This window comes from Typopeltis vanoorti, chromosome 2 (genome assembly GCF_054136105.1).
Source record: "Typopeltis vanoorti isolate ZY-2024b chromosome 2, IOZ_Tvanoo_1.0, whole genome shotgun sequence".
In the NCBI taxonomy this organism is placed as follows: domain Eukaryota; kingdom Metazoa; phylum Arthropoda; class Arachnida; order Uropygi; family Thelyphonidae; genus Typopeltis; species Typopeltis vanoorti.
Genome location: NC_143550.1, coordinates 143,748,448 through 143,769,199, shown reverse-complemented (window position 1 = coordinate 143,769,199; position 20,752 = coordinate 143,748,448). Strand labels below are relative to the sequence as shown.

At 34.6% G+C, this 20,752-nt stretch overlaps 1 protein-coding gene across 4 annotated transcripts in view; it reads left to right on the top strand.

Annotated features, from left to right (window-relative positions):
- E(z) (histone-lysine N-methyltransferase E(z)) overlaps positions 1-20,752 on the top strand; it is a 516,600-nt gene that overhangs the window by 144,252 nt on the left and 351,596 nt on the right. For all 4 annotated transcript variants that reach the window (XM_090413305.1, XM_090413314.1, XM_090413324.1 and 1 more), the window contains exon 3: positions 6,195-6,323. In XM_090413305.1, the coding sequence (XP_090269431.1) occupies positions 6,195-6,323 (129 nt within the window). The remainder of the gene's footprint in view (positions 1-6,194; positions 6,324-20,752) is intronic.

Genomic DNA, 20,752 nt, shown 5'->3' with positions numbered 1-20,752 from the left:
TTCTCGTGACTGTAAGCCTGATCTTCGACTGAAGTTGACCAATATTGAGCCAGATATCCAGGAGGTCTGCAAGGTCTGAGAAGCTCAACCACCATTAAAAGTAAGTAGTAACATAACTTTATCATATTATTTATTTGTTTAATAAAATTTAAAACTTTGTTCAATACTTCCATTTTAATTAATTATGTTTCCGTATATATTCAAAACATGCTTTTAGATTTATTATGTTAATGGCACAGTTTTTCCGAAATGTTGGTAATTCCTACATAGGTTTTTAAAAATATTACAAAAATTCAAAACGACGTATAGGGAAATAAATTAAAAAGATAATGTTTATTTTTGAAGTAAAATTCTAATCCCAACATTCTAAAATGTTATTTTTCTTGCTTTTCTGTTCGCAAAATCGTCGATGACATTGTTGAAGTCTATTTCATCACTCACTTGCAGTTTTATAAACAGTATGGCAAGATTTTATAAATGCCAAAAAGTTGCTGCCCAGGACGGATCGTCCCCCCCCCCCAGCTACGCCTCTGTAACTTAGTGGTCCGTAGAATTGTTTTAGGCATTTTATTGGTCCTTGGGCTTAGAAAGGTTGAGAAACGCTGGGCTAGAAGCTTAATTGGTAGCTCAAGACAGAGGTATTCAGAAGAAATGGATCTCATCTGTATGTGCCATGAACAGGGTAAGTAAGATTTTTACTTTGTGTCGCAGATGCATAGGCCATTGTTATGCCATGTCATTCTCCATATGCCATTGCAGTATACAGATGCACAGTAATATAGTCCATGTGTGAAGTCAGAAATATACTATTTGTGTGTATTGGTATTTTTCTTTCTAAATTAGATGTCCAGTATTTTTTCCACAGTACAGTGTATATAGATACATAAGTCATGTATGTAAGGTAAATTGTGTGTGTGTGTGTGTGTTCTCATGCCTGATTTGCTTTTACACGATGAAAAGAAATTGAAACTAAAGCTAAAGAAATTGTAACTGACACTTTTGAAAGTGGACAATCTGGAATAAATTTCCTGTAAATGTCTGTACTACAAGGTCTTAGTATTTATATTAGTAACATGAAACAGTGGGCTGGGGGTATGTAGTATAGTGTGAATTATTTAATTTGCAAAAAAAAAAAAAAAAAAAAAAAAGCATATGGATCAGATTTTTTAATTTATTTTTTTATGTGAATCCCACCTAGTATTACAGTAATTACCATTTATCTGACCTTCAAAACAATGATCCTTCAATTAATTCACCCATGTTATGTCAGCTGACTTATGGTATAGCACTATGTAATTACTATTATTATTGCAACATGTTCCTTCCAAGGGATCATCAGGGAGGCACTCCACTACATACATTTTGCTATCTCTCTCTCTTTCTCCCCTACTACTTCATTCACTAACTACACACAATGACACTATTACAATCAACGCCATCTACCATCCACTACTACCAAGAGCCTTTTGATGTCTGCAAATTGTGTGTGTGTGTGTGTGTGTGTTCTCATGCCTGATTTGCTTTTACACGATGAAAAATCCAACTTTCTGGAAGGAAAAAACCCTGCTACTTCCATATGAGATTAGCTAACTCGCCTTCAATTAAAAAAGCCCATATAAAGATACCTCTCGAGAAAATGATCAAATGCAGGTCTTATCCATTCAAAGGCACAGTGTTCTGATGTTCTTCTAATTCTGCTACAGAAGCACTTAATTGTACTTCACTTAACCAACCCTTCAGCTGTCAGAACATCAAATTGCTTTTCTATTGTAGTTGGATAAGTAGTAGATTACTGTAGTACTTTGAATGGTTGTAGCGTTAGGTAATCCTGCTCTAGAGACCAAACCTTTTTTTTCAAGCTACTTCATACCTCCATTAAGGAGGGTGGTAGTCTCATGGTGGGTGATGAAATGCATTTCCCACATTAAGTCATTCACATATGGAGATTAATCATTAGCAGAAGCATATTGGAAGCATAAGGTTTGGAAGGGAATATATATGAAAGCAGTAAGTGAAAGATATATTGCGGAAGCATAAAGGCTAGGGCACCTAATGATCTATGCCAGTGTTTCTTAATTGAAATTTCAAGCTCGCTCTCATTTCACAAAATTTTGGGCATAATAATACAAAATTCTAATCTAGCAGTTATAAAATGGGATGTTGCAATATTTTTATTAACTAAAAATATCCTTGACATGTGAAAATATAAAAAAGACGAAACATTTATGTTTACTCCTTTTTTTTTTTTTTTTTTTATTTATTTATTTTTTTTTTTTTTTATAAAAGCTGATATGTGCAGAAGAATTTGAACTCACATTATTAAGTCATAAAGAATAATCAAATGGAATAACTACAGGTGATTTATAGTTCTTACATTTTGACTTGACTATTCAGGTATAAGAAATGAAATCAAACATTTCTCAAATCCCTTTATTTTGTTGACAGTTTTAGACTCCCTTCTGTGCTTCTAGTCATAAAGAAACATGGTATCTTTGAGGTAAGCTATGCAGACATGCTAATTTGATCAATTTACTGCTTTAAATCCAGTATTGATTTCACATGGAGATCTTGATTTCACGTGCCTTTATGGTCTTCGTCAGGAGAGAGATTAAAAGAAAAAAAAAAATGAATTATATGACTGAGTTTAGTGACAAGAAATAATGGTAACATTAGCACTTAAAATTTGAAAAAGACTTCTAATGGAAGGCATGCATGTTTTTATGTTGCATCCTCTTGGTAAGCAACGTGATAAGAGTATCCAAGGTCTGTGTGCACCAGGTTTTTAACGAAGATGACCAAACCTGGTGTAGGATCATATCTTGGTGTCTGTACATACCAGTTCTTGATTTATGTTTTGTTTTTTTCTCTATCTCCTTGATATGTTCTGACACATATCCTGACTGGCCTTTCTATCCTACATCACAAATTCCACACATGTGCAAGTGATCTTGTATATCCCCAGTTTCTTGAGTGGTGAGTGGAATGGTTTTGGAGGTCAAAGAAGATCTGAATTTTATTTGGAAGGAAGAAAGCAACCTTTATCCCTTGTTGATACAATATTTGTGGTATCTTGTCTTTGACAAGATAGAAATATCTTGTCAGAAATATCAGAAAAATTGGCATTATAAGAACCCTTTGAGACAAGGCTCACAAGATCTCCAGCATGGGGGGGGGGAAGAAATCAAGAATTAGAACATCTGTTTAATTCTTCCAAAAATGGTCTTAATAAAAAAACTGGTTGATAAAATTTGAAAACCACCTATAGACCATTAAATGAACAAGAATACAAAGAAGTGTTATTTCTCTCTTACATTTGTTTAATCCTTTATCCAGGTGTTCATGCACATACTTGGTTTGCTTACGCTTGGATGAAAGATTAAACAAGAATATAATTTGGAAACAACTACCATAAATAAAAATTAATATATAATTTTTATTATGACAATATAATGACAATATAATTTACTTTCTAACCAAGGGAAAAAAATTTCTACTATAATCTAGAGTATTTTAATAATAAGACAATACACCTTTTTGCTACTTTATATCAGAAATTTCTGCATTAATGTCATCTTGGTATCTTCCTTGAATCTGGCTCCAACTGATGTGACCTCAGTAAAGGTCAAACCTGTCTGAGTAGCAACCTTCCATTAATGCACACCATTTTGCACGTCTGAAGGAAGTGTGTTTTATATTATGGGACAGTTGATGTGAGGTCATCAACCTCTATATACTTCACATGCATCACACTTGGATAAAGGATTAAACAAGAATATAATTTCTTGACAAGTTTAGTATAATTTGTAACCAAATGAAAAAAAAAAAAAATTGTAGAACAGTGAATGTACAGAGTACTTTTTCAGGAGTCACTTGGCATGACAGCTTATTCAAGGACTGATTAACCGAACTTTTGGTTATTTGAAGATTTTTAGGCAATTACTTCATCTCGATATATCTGCTTTTATAGATACATAAATAGATAATTGTGTAATAATATGTTATTTTTCTTATATGTTGTAACTTTATCTTGACTCTTTTCTATCTTTATTCTATTCCTAATTCTTTATAGCTTTACTCTAATGCGCTTTTTCTCTCTTATCCTTTCTCATTTACTCTACTGCGTATACTATGATTATCCACCTTCCGTATTTATTAATCGAATGCCTACGAATACTGGAAATTTATTTTGTCCGACTGTGCCACCAATATATCATTTCATTGGCATAAGACTAAATAAAACTTCCGGTAGATTTCCCTCTCTCTCACGAGCAAAGTTTCTTTTATCAATGTTTACTTTAACAGTCGTGGTTCATAATTAACTGAACTGCGTTTTTATTGCCTTAAATTATTTCCCGCTCACAAGTCCGATTTATTTAAGAACAGTGCAGTTGTAAAATAAAAGATCAAGGCACTTTTTTAACAAATAATTAAAACACATTTATTTACAAATTATACATGAATTAAACAATAGGGAGATTGCTTTCTCTATCCATTTATAAAATCTTTAGCATAAATTATAACCTATTTACTTTAACACTAATTAACTTCTTTAACTCACAATCTTATTTACTCTCCACTTACAAATTCAACTTATTAAACTTCTAGTTTACTTGCAAAGAGGTTAGCTAACTCTCTGTTAAGTTATCTTTACAAATTTTATATCAACTTCCAACATGCCAATTGATTCTCTTAAAGACACTTCTTATTACTATTGAACAATCTCTTAAAAGTCCATCTACAACCTACTATGCGAGGAAATATACAAATGGTTTGAACTTACAAAAAACTCTGCATCGCACATTCAGACAAAAGTCTTTCACTACAGTCTTATGGCATTTCTTTCATCTCAGATCTTGAGCTTCCTCAGGAATGTCTGGCTTCAGTAATATCTCATCAGGAAAATAGTGGACTGTGACCGGCAAAAGGTTGTTCTCCCATGGCGATTAAGAAAATCTTCTGAGTGAAGTTGCTTAGGGTAATTTACATCACCTTATTTCCTATGCTTGGGCTCGCTGAAAATGCCTGGATTACTGCCATCTCCAGTAGCTCGAACTGCCGCTTCCAAGAAACTGAAACTGCTGCCAACTCTCAACCATGATCCCTCTCTCTGGCATCTGGAAGCCTTTCCTTCTTCGGCAATGTCTGAAATCTCCTCCCTTCTGGCGACTGGAACCGGGAAGTCCTTTATGCTTGGCTCAGTCCCTTTTTATTCTCCGATCTCAGAATCTTGCACTAAGGGTTGTAAACCCCCGAAGAATTCGGCATGACTCTTTTATTTTCTTTTAAGTTTGACCCGATCTTTGTTCTTCTCCGTGCATTCTTTTGATCGTATTTTGCCAGTGTGGAAACTTGTCTCTAAAACTAGCAGACTCCCCTTTGATACTTTGCTTGTTCTTTCAGGCCCGTGGAAACTTCACTAAACCTAGCGGTACTCTTGAAAATTGACTTTAAAGGTGTTAGTGTAGAGCATGTAAGCCTTTCCCACAAAACTAATAAACAACCTTCCTGCACTCTTACACATAATTATATACAAACAAAGTTCCGATGGCAAAGCATTACCTTTGTTTTCAACGTTAAAACAGTAAATACATTCACTTCCCACAGGATTAACTACATTAATATTTTGCAAAATATATATAGAAACAAACAAGATTATTTACAGTTCTCATGGGACTTGACCTATGTAAAAAATTGATGTAAAGTGCTTTGAAATTTTTTTTAAGCTACATCGAGTTTTTACAATTGCACCTTCTATTGAGAAAGTGTAACACTTTCTTTGGAATGACCTGGGATCCAATTCCATTTGGGTACAGGAAACCTTTATAAGTGTTTTTCAGTTGAAGTGGTATTAGCTGCAGATCTTGATGGGGTTCAGTTCCTCTCCTCTCCAGATGTTATGGTTTTTACTCTTGCAAAAATAGATGAAAGGGCTGAAGATCATGTTCAGCCCTTTCATCTATAAGTAAAATTCTTTTCATAAAGAATTTTATTTATTTATTTATTTTTTTTTTAATTTTTATAATTTTTTCCCTCTCTTTTTAGTTGCTTAATTCGAACTTGCACTTTGTTTTGTAATTATTTCTTTCTTTTCAACAAAGCAATTTATTTAAATCTCTTTCAGTGTGATATCAATGATTATCTACTAATGTATAATAAATTTACCGAAGTCATCTGTTTTCCTTTTTGTTTATTAGTCTGCTTACATTGGAAACCGCAGGTTTATTGCCGAGACTACTGCCTTACTTCAGAAACAGCTTCAAGATAGTAAGGCAATTCCTCAGTTTCCCACTGATGTTCCAGCTCATTTTCCATTAATGAGAAAGGTAATGGATTCAATTTTTTATGATATATTAAAAACATTTGACTTTCATTGTTTGTTATGATACATTATAATGACATGATGACTAAAATTATTCTCCTAAATAAAAGTTTAAGCTATTCTTGTTATATATCAGTACATATTTGTTATGAATGAATATTACTAATGGTTTGCATAACTACTGAAATAATTGATTGGAATAATGTTCAAAGGGGACCTTTTTTGCTTCTCTAAAATTGTAAATATTTAATACTTCTATATTTTACTTCAATTTTTAATATATCAAAGATGACATTTCTAATCAGTAATATTTAATTTGAACTAATGTGACATTAATCATGTTTACATTATAAGTTTCATTGCTGCTTCATGCACAGAAGAATGTATGTGTCAGTCAAACATGAATAATAAAAACAATTATCTTGGTAATTGATTATAAGTTAAAATTATTGATAGTTCATGGCAGTTACTTCCTATATAAGAATGCACTTATAATGATTTAGATTGCAGTGTTGTGAAGTGCTTCACAGGGGTCTAAAAAAGCTGTCAAACTTATATTGATTTATATGTACAGGTATCCCTTGATTACCATGATTAATTAATCCCTCGATGTTTCCGTGTATATCAAAATACATTAATCAAATATAATAATCAGTGGTAAAAATTACAATTCATCCATGATCAATTACTGTATTAATAATTCGTTTTATATGGCACTCTTTTAGGAAAGATAAAAAATGAATGTTAAAGTAAATGTTTAATAAATGCGTGTACCTGCATTAGTTACTGCAATTTTTTATCAAAAAAAGTTATCTAGAGTCGTTTGAACAGTTTTAGTTTTTTTCTTATCAGCATAAATTCTACGATTAACATCTGGAGCCATATCCATTAATTGCTGCTTAAGCAATTCTAAATGCAAAATATTCCATCCAGTTCTTTGATTGTTATCTCCTTTGGAACCTCATCTTCATATTCCATTTGTTTGTTGTCTTCATTCATATAGTTGTTGTTCAATTTTAAGAAGATCGTTGTCACTGAAATCTTGAATTTGAATCCAATAATTCTTTAACATCTTCTGCATCAACACCATCAAAACTAAGGTCTTCACCAATTGCAATGATTTCTTCAATCATGTTGTTCACAGGATTTTGAAACCACCTAAGTCATTAGTGCATTCTGGCAAAAGGTTTTTCCAAACAGCTCTCATGCAGGTAGAAGATGCTTCCACGAGTAATGAATGTTTTCAATTGCATGTTTAATGTTAAAATTTTTCTAAAATGCTTGGAGTGTAATCATATTTTCTCCCGTTGTTGTTTCTACTGCTTTTGAGAATGTCTTTTTAAGAAAATAGACTTTGAAAGTTGCAATGATGCCCATGTCCATGGGTTGTAGCAATGATGTTGTATTTGGTAGAAAAAATAAAACTTTCACATTCTCACACAGATCATTAAGAGAATTTGGATGACCAGGCATGCGTTATCTAAAAGCAAAAGAGCTTTGAGAGATAACTTATTTCTCTTGCAATAAGCTTAAACTGTCGGACAAAAATAATAATAATAATTATTATTATTGTTCCGGGCAACTCCAATAAGACTTAAACCTAAATAAGACTTAAACCAATCTTTGAATAAACTTTGGGTAACCCAAGCCTTCTGATTTGCCCACCCAATTACAGGTAAAGAGTTCTTTTTACATCCTTTTAAAGACCTTGGGTTCTGAATTCGATAGACAAGTAGCAGCTTCAATTTAAAATCTCCATTGGCATTTACTCCAAGTGATCTTTTGATACTTTATAGCCAGGCTTCGCTGTTTTTTTTTTTTTTTTTATATATAAAAGTACTAGATGGCATTTTTTTCCAATAGAGGCCAGTTTTATTTACATTGAAAATTTGGCGATAATCAATTTCTTCGATAAATTTCTACAGCTCAGCAAGAAATGTAGATGCAGCATTTTCATTGGCACTTGCAGCTTCACTTGTTATTTTCACATTCTTTAGTCCAGCCCTAGCTTTAAACTTTTCAAGCCAGCTTTTGCTAGCTGTGAATTTTGAATTGTCTTTTATATTTAGTCTCTTTAAGTCTTGAAAAGAGGCTTAGAGCTTTGACCGTGATATTATAGGCACTAATTGGAATTCTCTTCTGATTGCAGTCTTCCAGCCAAATAATCAACAGATCTTCCATTTCAACCATTATAGCACTTCAAGCATTATAGCACACATAACTGAATGGACATTCAGTTATGTGTGCATTGTATACTTGCAGATGTAGATGCAACTTTACCTTGCTCGCAATACTCATCAGCTTTAGAAAAAATCAAATTCACTTGCAATCTTATTTTTTTTCACTATGTTTAAATCTTTTAAACCTGATGATTTGCAATACCAAATTCCAACAAAAAGATTGTCGCAAATGGACGTGCTGCTCCTTCGATGGCAAACACAGGAATATGATTGGCCTGATATTAATAGACCAGAAATGGAGAACCTCAGTTCAACAGTGCAGATCATTCCAAGGAGCTGATTTTGATTCGGACCACAGCTTGGTGATTGCGAATATAAGACTAAAACTGAAACAGAAGTACAAAGGAAAGTTCCAGAAGGCTAGAGACATCTCAAAACTAAATGTAGACAGGCTAAGAACAGTATATCAGAACATATTGGAAACTAAGCTTAAGACCCTAAGTGAAAAACAAAATATAAATACAAGAGCAGAACGACTGACTACAGTGCTAAAAAAATGTAGTAGAGGAAGTAATTCCTGAAAGAGAAGAGATCAACAAGAAATGGATAACTCAGGAAACCCTAAAATTGGTACAAGAGAAAAGAGAACTGAAACTTAAAAGAGATAATTCAGAGGAAGCAGATAAGTTATACCGTCAAAAATGCAATGAAGTATGGAAAGCAGCAAGATCTGATAAAGCCAAATGGTTGGAGGACCAGTGCAAAGACATTGAACAGTACTATGGAGAACACAAAACTAGAGAGGTCTACAAACTTATAAGAAATGTCAATAGGAAGTGGCAAACAAGATCAGTAGCAATCAAAGAAGAAAATGGTAAAGTATTGATGGACAAGACAGAAATCATACACAGATGGGCAAGATATTGCAGCAAACTATATAAAAATGAACTAAATGATACTGCAACAGACGTAATCAAAGAACTAAAGGCAATCTCTCCACCAGCAGAGATCTTTGAAAATGACATCTTGGAAGAGGAGGTGAATAAGGCTATAAGACATCTCAAGAATAACAAGAGTCCTGGAAATGACAACATAATAGGCGAGATGCTAAAATATGGGGGAGAATCAGTTGCAAAAGAAATACATAAGCTATGTAGTGAAATATGGAGATCAGGGTATGCCCCTGAAGAGTGGAAAAAATCGGTCTTGGTTGTTCTTCATAAGAAAGGCAGTGCTTTAGAATGCACCAACTACAGAACTATTGCATTAATGAGGCAAAGTACTGATGAAAATACTAACAGAATGCCTGAAGGGGCATATGGAGGTACATCTTCTGGATGAGCAAATGTCGAAATCCGGATGATTTCGACAAGACCGAAGTACAGTGCAACAAATACTCGCACTAAGACTAATAGCAGAGAAAGCTCGAAGAAAGAACAAAAAGATATATTGCTGTTTCGTGGACTTCCAAAAAGCATTTGATAATATTGACCAAAATATAACATGGGCTGTCTTGGAATCCTATGGTGTGGACAATAAATTGATCTGCCTGCTGAAAGATATAAACAGCCAAGCACAAGCAAAAATCAGAATAGCAGGTGAGACTGGAGATTCGTTTGCCACTAGTCAAGGCGCAAGACAAGGGGACCCAATATCACCAGTCATCTTCATCTGGGAAGAACTCTAGATAAGATTAAAGAAGAAGGTGGAGGCATTTCAATAAATGGCATGAGAATAAACTACCTCTGCTTTGCAGATGACATCGTCCTCATTGAAGAAGATGCAGCAAGGCTGAAACAGACATTGCAAACACTATACATAGAAGGAAAAAGATATGGACTAAATGTCAACTTTGAAAAAACTGAAACAATGATATTCAGACAACAGGGGTTACTGAACAGAGTTATGATAGACAGATTTCAACTGGAAAATGTGGAACACTTCACATATCTTGGATGCCACATGACGCATGACTTGGACCCCAAAAAGAGAGATAAAAATTAGAATAGCCATAGCAACAACTATTTTAAAAGCCATGGACAAAATATGGAAGAGCCGAGCTATAAAGATGCAAACTAAACTGCGCATTGTCGAAACCTGTATCTTCAGCAGCATGTTCTATGGATGCGAGACCTGGGTACTCCTGAGAGAATCTGAAAGGAGGATATCGACATTTGAGAGGAAGTGCTATAGAAAGATCTTGAGAATAAGCTGGATACAGAAAGTGAACAATGAGGAAATCTACAGACGAATACAACCAAAAGAAAACCTGATCCAGAAAATAATCAAAAGGAAACTACGTCTATTTGGCCATATATATATAGAATGAATGATGAGAGAAAATTAAAAACGTTGCTGTTTGGAATGATTGAAGGAAAGAACAAAAGAGGAAGACCAAACAGAGAATGGGGTGATGACATCGGCAAATAGTGCGGAAACTCTATACACAAATTGAGTCATCTTGCACAAAACAGAATGCAATGGAAGAATCATATCAAGATGGCAGCAGACACCTACGGGCATTGGACCCATGGTTGTTGATGATGATGATGAAATCTTTTAATTATATCAAGTTTTATATCTAAGTTAATTACTTTCCTCCTCTTTTTTCACTTAATGAACAGGTTGTGGGATTGCTCTTATTCTTTGACGTCATTAATGGGCTGTAAAATTTATGAACAACGTAATTTGTAAATACAGCAGAACAATTGGAGCTTGTAATACACCCACTCTTAATGCTTAATGGGAGGAATGATGTTCATGCTCACGACTTTCTTTCTCTCGCCACAGGAAACACTCCTTGAGGCTTGCATGTTTTTGCATGTAATTTAAAGACATGTTAATTAAAACTATCAAATCCTGCGTTAAGCAAGGGATACCTGTATTAGTATCATTCGATCCTGTGTCTGGTGTTGAGAGTATGGCCAGAAAAGTGAAGATTCTTGGGCAGTCTACTTAAATGTCGTGTTTAGTCATGTAGGAGAGCTGATATGAGCAAAGAACTTGTAAACACTCAGGAATTGGAAGTGAAGAAAACTTATTTGACTGTCCAAAAAATATGCATAATTTCTGTTCTGCTGCAGATCTACATTCAAATGTGTTTGGTGTGTTCTCTAGTTCCTTGTAGGTTTTTGGGTCTCCTTCTCCCATGGTGATCCATTCCAGCTTGGGAGAGTATTTATACACTTGTATGAATGAGCATATGAAAGTGAAAGACAATCACAAACATCCATGCCATGGCAGGATTCGAACCTGTAGCCTTTTTTTGTCTGGAGAGCAGATACACTAACCACTTGGTCAACCACGCTAGCACATTGAACTTATTCATCCTAAATAAAAAGAAACTTTACACCCGTTATTATCTTGCTTTTTTGGAAACTTAGTAGCTCGAAATAATTCCATGTTTGGTTTCTGTATTATCTAACCATTAACCTTCCCATACTTGAACAAATCCTAAAACAAACCCCCCCAACTCAACATCATCAGAGTTCAAGATTGGTATACTATCAAACAAAAGAAGCCTCAATGGCAAAGAAATGGAGCTAGCTGAGGAATTGGATAAGTACGATCGACATAATAGGGGGTGACTGAAACAAAAAAGACAAAAACTGGTGACATCTCTGAGCAATAAATACAAAATGTTATATTCAGGAAATGACAATCAAGGAAAAGAAGGAGTAGCCATATTATTCAACACTAAATACAAGGCAAATCTCCTTGAATCTTCCTAGTTCAGAAGGCAATCTCAACTAGAGTGAGGTGGGCAAATATCAGAATGGGGAACTGGACAATGAGACTTATTTGTGCCTATGGTCACACAGAAAGTTCTACTAAGGTAGAAGTGGAGGAATTTTTTGAGGCTTTAGAGAAAGCAACTGACACAATGAAAATTGAAAAATTGATCCTTGGTGGGGATCTAAATAGCAAAGTTGGAAATGATTGTTGGATGTACAAAAATATTTTGGGAAAATTTGGAGAAAAGAGCAAAGCTAATAATAATGGCAAATACCTGTTGGATTTCTGTTCACGACATGGACTGGTTATTACTATCACAATGTTCTAACAAAAATATGCACAAATTCACATGGAGAGAAGAGGCAAGGAATAAGAAAAGTCTCATTGACTATGTTATTGTTGATGGTGATGTTTTCTCACTAGTTCAAGACACTAGAGTGTACAGAGGATTTGAAATTATTGGAAGTGATCGCCATTTAGTCTTGAGTAGGATAAAATTGAATTCATATTGAAAAGAAGAACATGTAAGAAAGTTTTAAAGTGAATAAAAGTCGAGCAGGTCTGAGAAGTGAACTGTAAACTAAAATACACAAACACTATTGAAGAAAAAAATGAAACAGTTTGAGAACAGGAACTAAACCTTGGAGATTCACTGGCAAATCCTGAAGAAAACATTGATTGATTCAGTCAGAGTAGCATGTGGTGAGGTTGTCTGCAAGGATAGAAAAATCGTAATTCCATGGTGGACTCAGGAAGTTAAAGAGGCAGTGAAGGAAAAGAAGAAAGCTAATCAAAGGTTCCTGCAAATAGGTCAACTTGTGCTCTTACAGAATACAGAGACAAATGTAAGAAAGCTAAAAACTGTGTAAAACTAGCTAAACAAAAGTCATGGGAGGACTTTGGTAAGAACATAGAAAATAAATATCAAGAAGGTGGCAAAATATTCTGGAGGTTGTTGAATTAGCTCAGAAATGGAGGAAAGGCTGCTGTAAAAGGAATTAGAGATGATAAAGGTGACATGAAAACTGGAGAAAAAGATATCCTTGATGTGTGGAGTAATTACTTAGAAAAATTGTTAAATGAAACAATCAGTGACAGCACAGTGATAAAAATAAAAAACACTAACCAGGCATGCAATCAGGAATATACAGGGTGGCCATAAATTAACTTTCCCTCTTTGGAGGTATCTGTAACTAAAACAACTACACAGAATGAGCCCACATTTTATATTGAGACTTTCGACGGCATGGGGAGATGAATTCTGCGAAAAAAAGATTTAGTAAATCTTTTTTTCGCAGAAAATTGCTGATAGGGGAAATTTTGTGCTGCCAGAGCCGAAAGCAGTCAGATATTTGCAGTAAACACAGGTAAAAAGGATTATGAAATTTTACTGTGCGTACGTGACAGCAGCTCCACCAATTCCACTTAAAAAGGGATTGGGAACGTTCAGGCAGTTATTCAAATGACTGACGAATTGTGCTCAATATGCATCGTAGCTTGCCTCAGCATGCTTGACTTGTTAAATTGCTTTATCTTAAACAGTGCAATGCCGCAGCAGCTCTTTGGGAATTTTGAAGTTTCATAACCTGCGTACAGGTCCTATGTCAGCTGATGCACTGAGAGATATGATTAAGAAATTTGAAGAAACTGGATCACTAGGAGTTAGACCTGGCAGAGGACAGAAAGCAGTGTAAGAAAAGACAGTAACAGATGTTGCTACTGCAGTGTTCGACGACACAAGGACCAGTACTGGTCCAAGCACTCATGCCATAGCTCGCAAACTCGATATGGTTTATGGTACAGGCTGGAAAATTCTTCTTCTATCCGTATAAGTTCAGTCGTGTGCAAGCACTAACTACCGCAGATTATGATAAGCACACGACCTTCGCGTTAACTTTTCTTGCTCGAATGGAGGTTGACAATGACTGGCCTTGGAGAATATTGTGGGTGATGAGGTTCATTTTTATCTGAATGAGTCGGTCAACACTCACAACTGCAGAAGTTGGGCATCTGAACATCCCCAAGTGATCCAGCAAATACTACTGCATTCTCCAAAAGTAACAATGTGGTGTGGCTTCACAGCCGATTTCATAATAGGACCATACTTTTTTGAGCGTTATTACCCCTACAGGTCCTGTAACCTGCTCCATTACTGGGAAGATTTATCAACGAATGCTGGAAAATTTTGTCATTCCTACATTGCAGCAAAGACAATGTTAGAACTTAATAATTTGTATGCAGGATGGAGCACAGCCACACATTGAATGTTCAGTACAGTGCCTTTTACGCCAGCATTTCAGTAATGAGAGGGTTATCGTTCAGTTCTTTCCAACGGCATGGCCGCCTCGATCCCCGGACATCATTCCATGTGACTTTTGGTTGTGGGGGTATTTGAAATCCGTTGTACATGTTGGTGGCGTTCCCAACTTGCATGTCTTGACAGAGAACATAAAACAGGCTGTTATGAACATCCAACCCGACTCCTTACGCTCAGCTGTAGAGCATGTTGCACACCGGATGCAATTTGTTGTACACAAGAAAGGTCAGCACATTGAAAATCATGTGTGTGGCCCAGGGAACCCTGATTCTGATGAATAAAACATTATTTCCTGTGAGTTCAATCACTACATTAATTTTTTTTGTTTCTCGCAAGTTGTTGTTTTAGTTTAATTATTATTATTCTTATTATCATTGTAATGCACTACATATCCAGCTGGAATGAGTGATGTGGCTGTCACTTACACACTGTCGAAATGTTATTATTCCATTATATCTGCCTTTAATGTAATTATCCGCTCCACCAACGCTATCTTTTTTTCGTGGAAATCATCTCCCCACGCCTTCAAAAGTCTCAATGTAAAAGTTGGTCTCATTCCGTTTATTGGTTTTAGCTACATATACCTCCAAAGAGGGAAAGTTATTTTATGGCCACCCTGTATATCCATACTTGAAGTAGAAAAAGCCATCAAAAGTCTGAAATGTGGAAAGGCAGCTGGAGTAGATGATATTCGACCAGAAATGCTCAAGTATGTAGGTATAAAAGTCTTACAGTGGCTGCACTGCATAGTGTAGAAGACCTGGATAGAGGAACGAATTCCAGATGATTGGAGTAGAGCTCTTATAGTACCCATATATAAAAAGGGAAATAAAACTGAATGAGAATTACAGAGGTTTTCTCTATGGAGTATTCTTGGTAAGATTTATGCAAGATATTTGAGAAACGGTTGAGAAGGATTGTGGAATGTAAGCTTGGTGAAGAACAAGCTGGATTAAGGCCGTCAGGATCAGATTTTTACTTTACGACAAATAGTTGACAAATCATGGGAATATAACAAAGATCTGTATTTATGTTTTGTTGATCTGGAAAAGGCATATGACAAGGTGCCAAGAGAGAAGCTATTCAATATGCTACAGTTATATGGTGTCAATTGGGCATTATATCAAGCAATACTTAGTCTTTATTTGTGTTGTATGTCAGCAGTTGGAATTGAAGGAAGTACAGGAAGATGGTTTAATGTTAAATCTGGTGTGAGACAAGCATGTACATTATCCCCTCTGTTATTCATTATCTATATTGGTCATATTATGAAGGAAAGTGGTATTAAACATGATAACAAATTTGGAGATGTTAATGTCAGCTTTGCTTTATGCAGACGATGTTATACTTCTAAATAAATCCACTACTGGTCTGTAAGATTCCCTGACTAAATTGAATAACTGTTGTAATAGATATGCTATAAAGGTCAGCAATAACAAGACAAAGACAATGAAAATAGGAAGAAGCATTGAAAATATCAACAGTATTGTGAATGGAGAACGTATAGAACAAGTAAAACATTTTAGCTACTTGGGATTTTTAGCGAAGATCGTAAATTAAATATGGAAATAGACAACAGAATCAACAAAGCTGTTATGGTAGGAAGTCAACTAAATAAATTTATATGGAATAAGAAAGAAATTAGTCAAAACATTCCTGGTAACACATTCTTAAATTATAAAAGATTATAATTTAAATATACTAAATTATACAAGACAGTTCAAACCAATTTTAACTTGGATCTGAGAGCTGGGTTAGAAGTAAAACACTTGACCAAAGACTAGAGAAAACAGTTCTGAGAGTTCTGAGAAAGATTAGGGATGTAAACAGATCACATCAATGGCAATATCATATTAAAAACAAGGATATTAGGAAAGAACTTGACATTGTTAACATCCAGGAATGTGTTAAATATGGAAATAGACAACAGAATCAACAAAGCTGGTATGGTAGGAAGTCAACTAAATAAATTTATATGGAATAAGAGAAATTAGTCAACACACTAAATTATACAAGACAGTTCAAACCAATTTTAACTTGGATCTGAGAGCTGGGTTAGAAGTAAAACACTTGACCAAGGACTAGAGACCACAGTTATGAGAGTTCTGAGAAAGATTAGGGATGTAAACAGATCATATCAATGGCAATATCATATTAAAAACAAGGATATTAGGAAAGAACTTGACATTGTTAACATCCAGGAATGTGTTACCAGGGCTAATCTCATGTGATATTGTCACTTAAACAGAATGGGAGAGGAAAGATTAGCAAAACAAGTGTTCTCTACCAAGTTGGCAGGAAAAAGACTCAGAGGATGACCAAGATATAGGTGGATTGACACAGTAAAGTCCTTTAGAAGACTGAAATATAAGATCTGATAATGTTGAGGTCTTGACAGGTAACAGATTGGTTTGGAGGAAAATTGTAAATAGGGAGTTAGTAATGATGTAAATTTTTCATGTGGTACTGTCATATCCTGTACACCCCTTCAGGGTACATGTCAGGAATTTGATGATTGATAACCTTCCCATGGGCTGAGGAAATTATTGGAGAAGAACAATGCGGCTTTAGGAAAGGAGGATCTTGCACAGATCCCACATATACACTCAAACAAATTATAGAAAAAAGAATAGAATTTTACCTGCCAAATATATTGCCTTCCTAGATTATGAGAAAGCATATGATCAAATCAACAGAACAAAATTATTCAATATACTGTATGAATTGAAAGCTCCACACCAAACTACAAAAGTAATAGCAAATATAATGGAAGAAAGCTATATTAAAATTAACATTAATAAGAAAACAACTGAAAAAATTAAAACGAATAGAAGTCTCATTCAAGGAAGTGGATTATCACCAATACTCTTCAAAATATATATATATATATATATATATGGAAAAAATTTCACAGAGAATGGAGGAAAAACAAAATCATAGGAATTAAAATAGGAAATAAAGAATTAGCCAGTCTATCCATGTTGGTGATCAAGTTATTTTTGATGAAAATGAAGATCAATTACAGAAAAATCTACACGTATTGAACAAAACAATAGAACAATATTGCATGAAGATCTCAATAAATAACACGAAATCAATAGCATTTCAAGGTAAAGAAATTAAAAGATGCAAACTAGTCATTCATAACAAAGTAATAGAACAAGTGAACAAATTTAAATATCTAGGAAAATAAATAAATATAAAGAATTAAACCAAGAACCAGTAATAGAAAAAATTAAAAAATATAAACATAAATGGATGGAACACATTCAAAGAATGAAAACAGAAAGATTACCAAAACAAGCCTTAAAGTACAAGCCATTAGGAAAAAGAAAACCAGGACGTCCTCTTAAACGATTCAACGATGACTTCTAAGGCCAGAATAGGCCATACTAGGCCTAAATCCTTGATACGCATGATGATGATGAGGAGGAAAATAAATAAGCTCCAATCGACATTGCATATAAAAAGCAAAAATTTCTAGCAGTCATTGGAACTTTGAACAGACACTTCAATGAACAGATGTCCAGAACAACCCAAATAAAACTATATAAAATAATAGCCAAACAGTTCTGAAATATGGCAGTGAAACATGGATTTGGGGAGAATGAGATAAAAGACAAGTGGAAGCTGCAGAAATGAAGTTCCTAAGGCTGCTCACAGGCTATAAAAGAATAGACAAAATAAGAAACGAAGAAATAAGAAAACAGTTATCTATAATTAACATAACAGACGACGTCACCAACTATAGAAAGAACTGGAAAAACCACATAGAAAGAATGAATGAAGACAGATGGCCAAATTTTGCCTGGAAATATTAACTAAACAAGAGAAAGACTCAAGAGGAGATGGGAAGAAGACTTTTTAAACCCTTGAAAACGTTGCAATAATACAGGAAGCCAAGAAGAAGAAGAAGAAGATGCCCTTCCCGTAGTACTAATGTGCTATAGGTGAACATTATTATTTACATTTGAAAAAAAAATCCATTCTAATGGAATACATAATGGTGTTCAACTTACATGTATGCTTCAAACTATAAAAATTATTTGTTTTTCTGCTGACAGTTAAAGATAAGTTCTTCCCCCTCAACTACTAACTGTTTACTGAGTTATTGTTACTTGAGCACGTTAGCTTCAGCTTTCATCCTACGGCCAGACAGGATGCTCAGTAGAGGTTAGATTCCATGGGAACAAGAATATAATGTATTGTACTGTGACGAACATCTGCCCTTTCTGCCTGTGCTGTTACTGGACACAGGATGCTAATCGATCGGGCAATGAAAAAGTTTGACTATTACAGCAATTTTTGAGGCACTCCACAACTTCATTATCATTTCCTGGTGTATGCTATCATGTATCAGCCAACCAAGTCTGGTTGGCTGAGTGGATAGTCTCTCAGCTTTTCAACCAATGGGCTGCAGGTTTGAATCTCACTGTGGCATGGATGTTTATTGAAAACTTGAAGTAGCTTGAAAATTTTCTGTGTTTGTTCTCTAGAACAGGTTATTGTTATGCCCACGTATAATACACCATGTACAATAAATTTACAACCTTTTGTCATGGGAGTCACATTAGTTTAACGTTGTTAAACTATTTTTAAAAAGTGGAGATAGCTGGGGAATTGTAAAAATACCATGTCAGTATAATGGATGTTACTGAGACAAAGAATAAAAGCTGAGATAATTCTAAATAATAACTCTAAGATGATTTATTAAACAATAGTGATTGAAGAAAAAGAAGTGGCTACAGCATTTACACTAAAAATGATAAACTGTTTGAATTACTGCCAGTTTTAAGTAGTAGAATAGGAAGTGAATCTAAGAAATTTTTTGGGAAAAAATTTGGCATAAAGACAAGGCTAATAATAATGGTAAATACTTGCTGGATTTCTGTTCAGTACATGGAATAGTATGTTCTAATACTATGTTCCAGCATAAAGATATGTATGAATTCATGTGTAGAGAACACAAGAAATAAAAAAAAAAAAAAAAAAGAAAGTCTTATGTTGTTGTTGTTGATAGTGATATATTCACAGTGGTTCAGGATACATGAGAATACAATGCGTTTGAAGTAGAAAATGGTTGCCATTTGGTTTGAGCAGGATATGAATGAGTATCACATTGAAAAGAAAGTATTACGAAAGTTTGAGCAGCTTTCAAGTGAACTAAACAGTGCTCACCTCACATACAAATATTACAGAAAAAAAAAAAAATTAGTATTTGAAAAAAACAAGAACCAGAACATGGAGATTTTATGGCATAAAATGAAGGGGAAGAAATATCTCCCCCCTTTCTCCTGTTTACCAGTGTCTGCAATACACATACTCGTAATTGGTAGAAAGTATTTTCTCATGGTTAGAAGGCAAATTATACTTGCCCAAAATTATATATTCTTGTTTAATCCTTTATCTTGATACTGTATTTTGAAGATACTTGTGCGCAACTTTTGTTTGCTTACACTTGGTAAAGGATTAAAGATGAATATAATTTCTTGGTATAATATACTTTCAATCTGCTCTCATAATTCCATAATCCCTATATAATCTTTTAACTTTTTTGTTACACTCTTCTTTGCAGTTTTTGTTTGGTCTTTGACCTTCAAATTCCTATCCACTCAAGATCCCTAGATGAGATTTCCAATACAATATGTCATTGGGAATCTCATCATGCCAAAGTGTATAACTTTACACTTACTAACATTGAACTCATCATAGCCATCATCATTTTCCCATGTTCCAACCTCTTCAGATCATGCTGTAAGTGTTTATATCAGATTCATACCCACCATGTTCAGATGCCTGTCCATCAGTCATCCCCTTATCTGAATCAGTATATTCCAATTCCATATATTGTCCAGTTAATGTAACAGCCTCTCATGTGGTATTCTATCAAATGCCTTAGAAAAGTCCAACAGTACCACAGTGTATCCAAGATCTCAGAGATAATGTATCCATCCCCCTTTCCTTCATGCAACTCATCTTGAACATTATTATAAAATATGAATATATTGCTAAAAGAAGCCCTCCCTTTAGTAAGCACATACTGTTCCTTGCAAAGTATGATTTATCTGTCAACCCATAGTCTGAAATCATTATACACCATCACTCCAGAAATACATTCTTTCCATCCCTGTGGAGTCTTTCCTGATCTGAGACTCAAGTTTATAAACATGTCAAGGAGCCAGCCAATTCGGAACATTACTT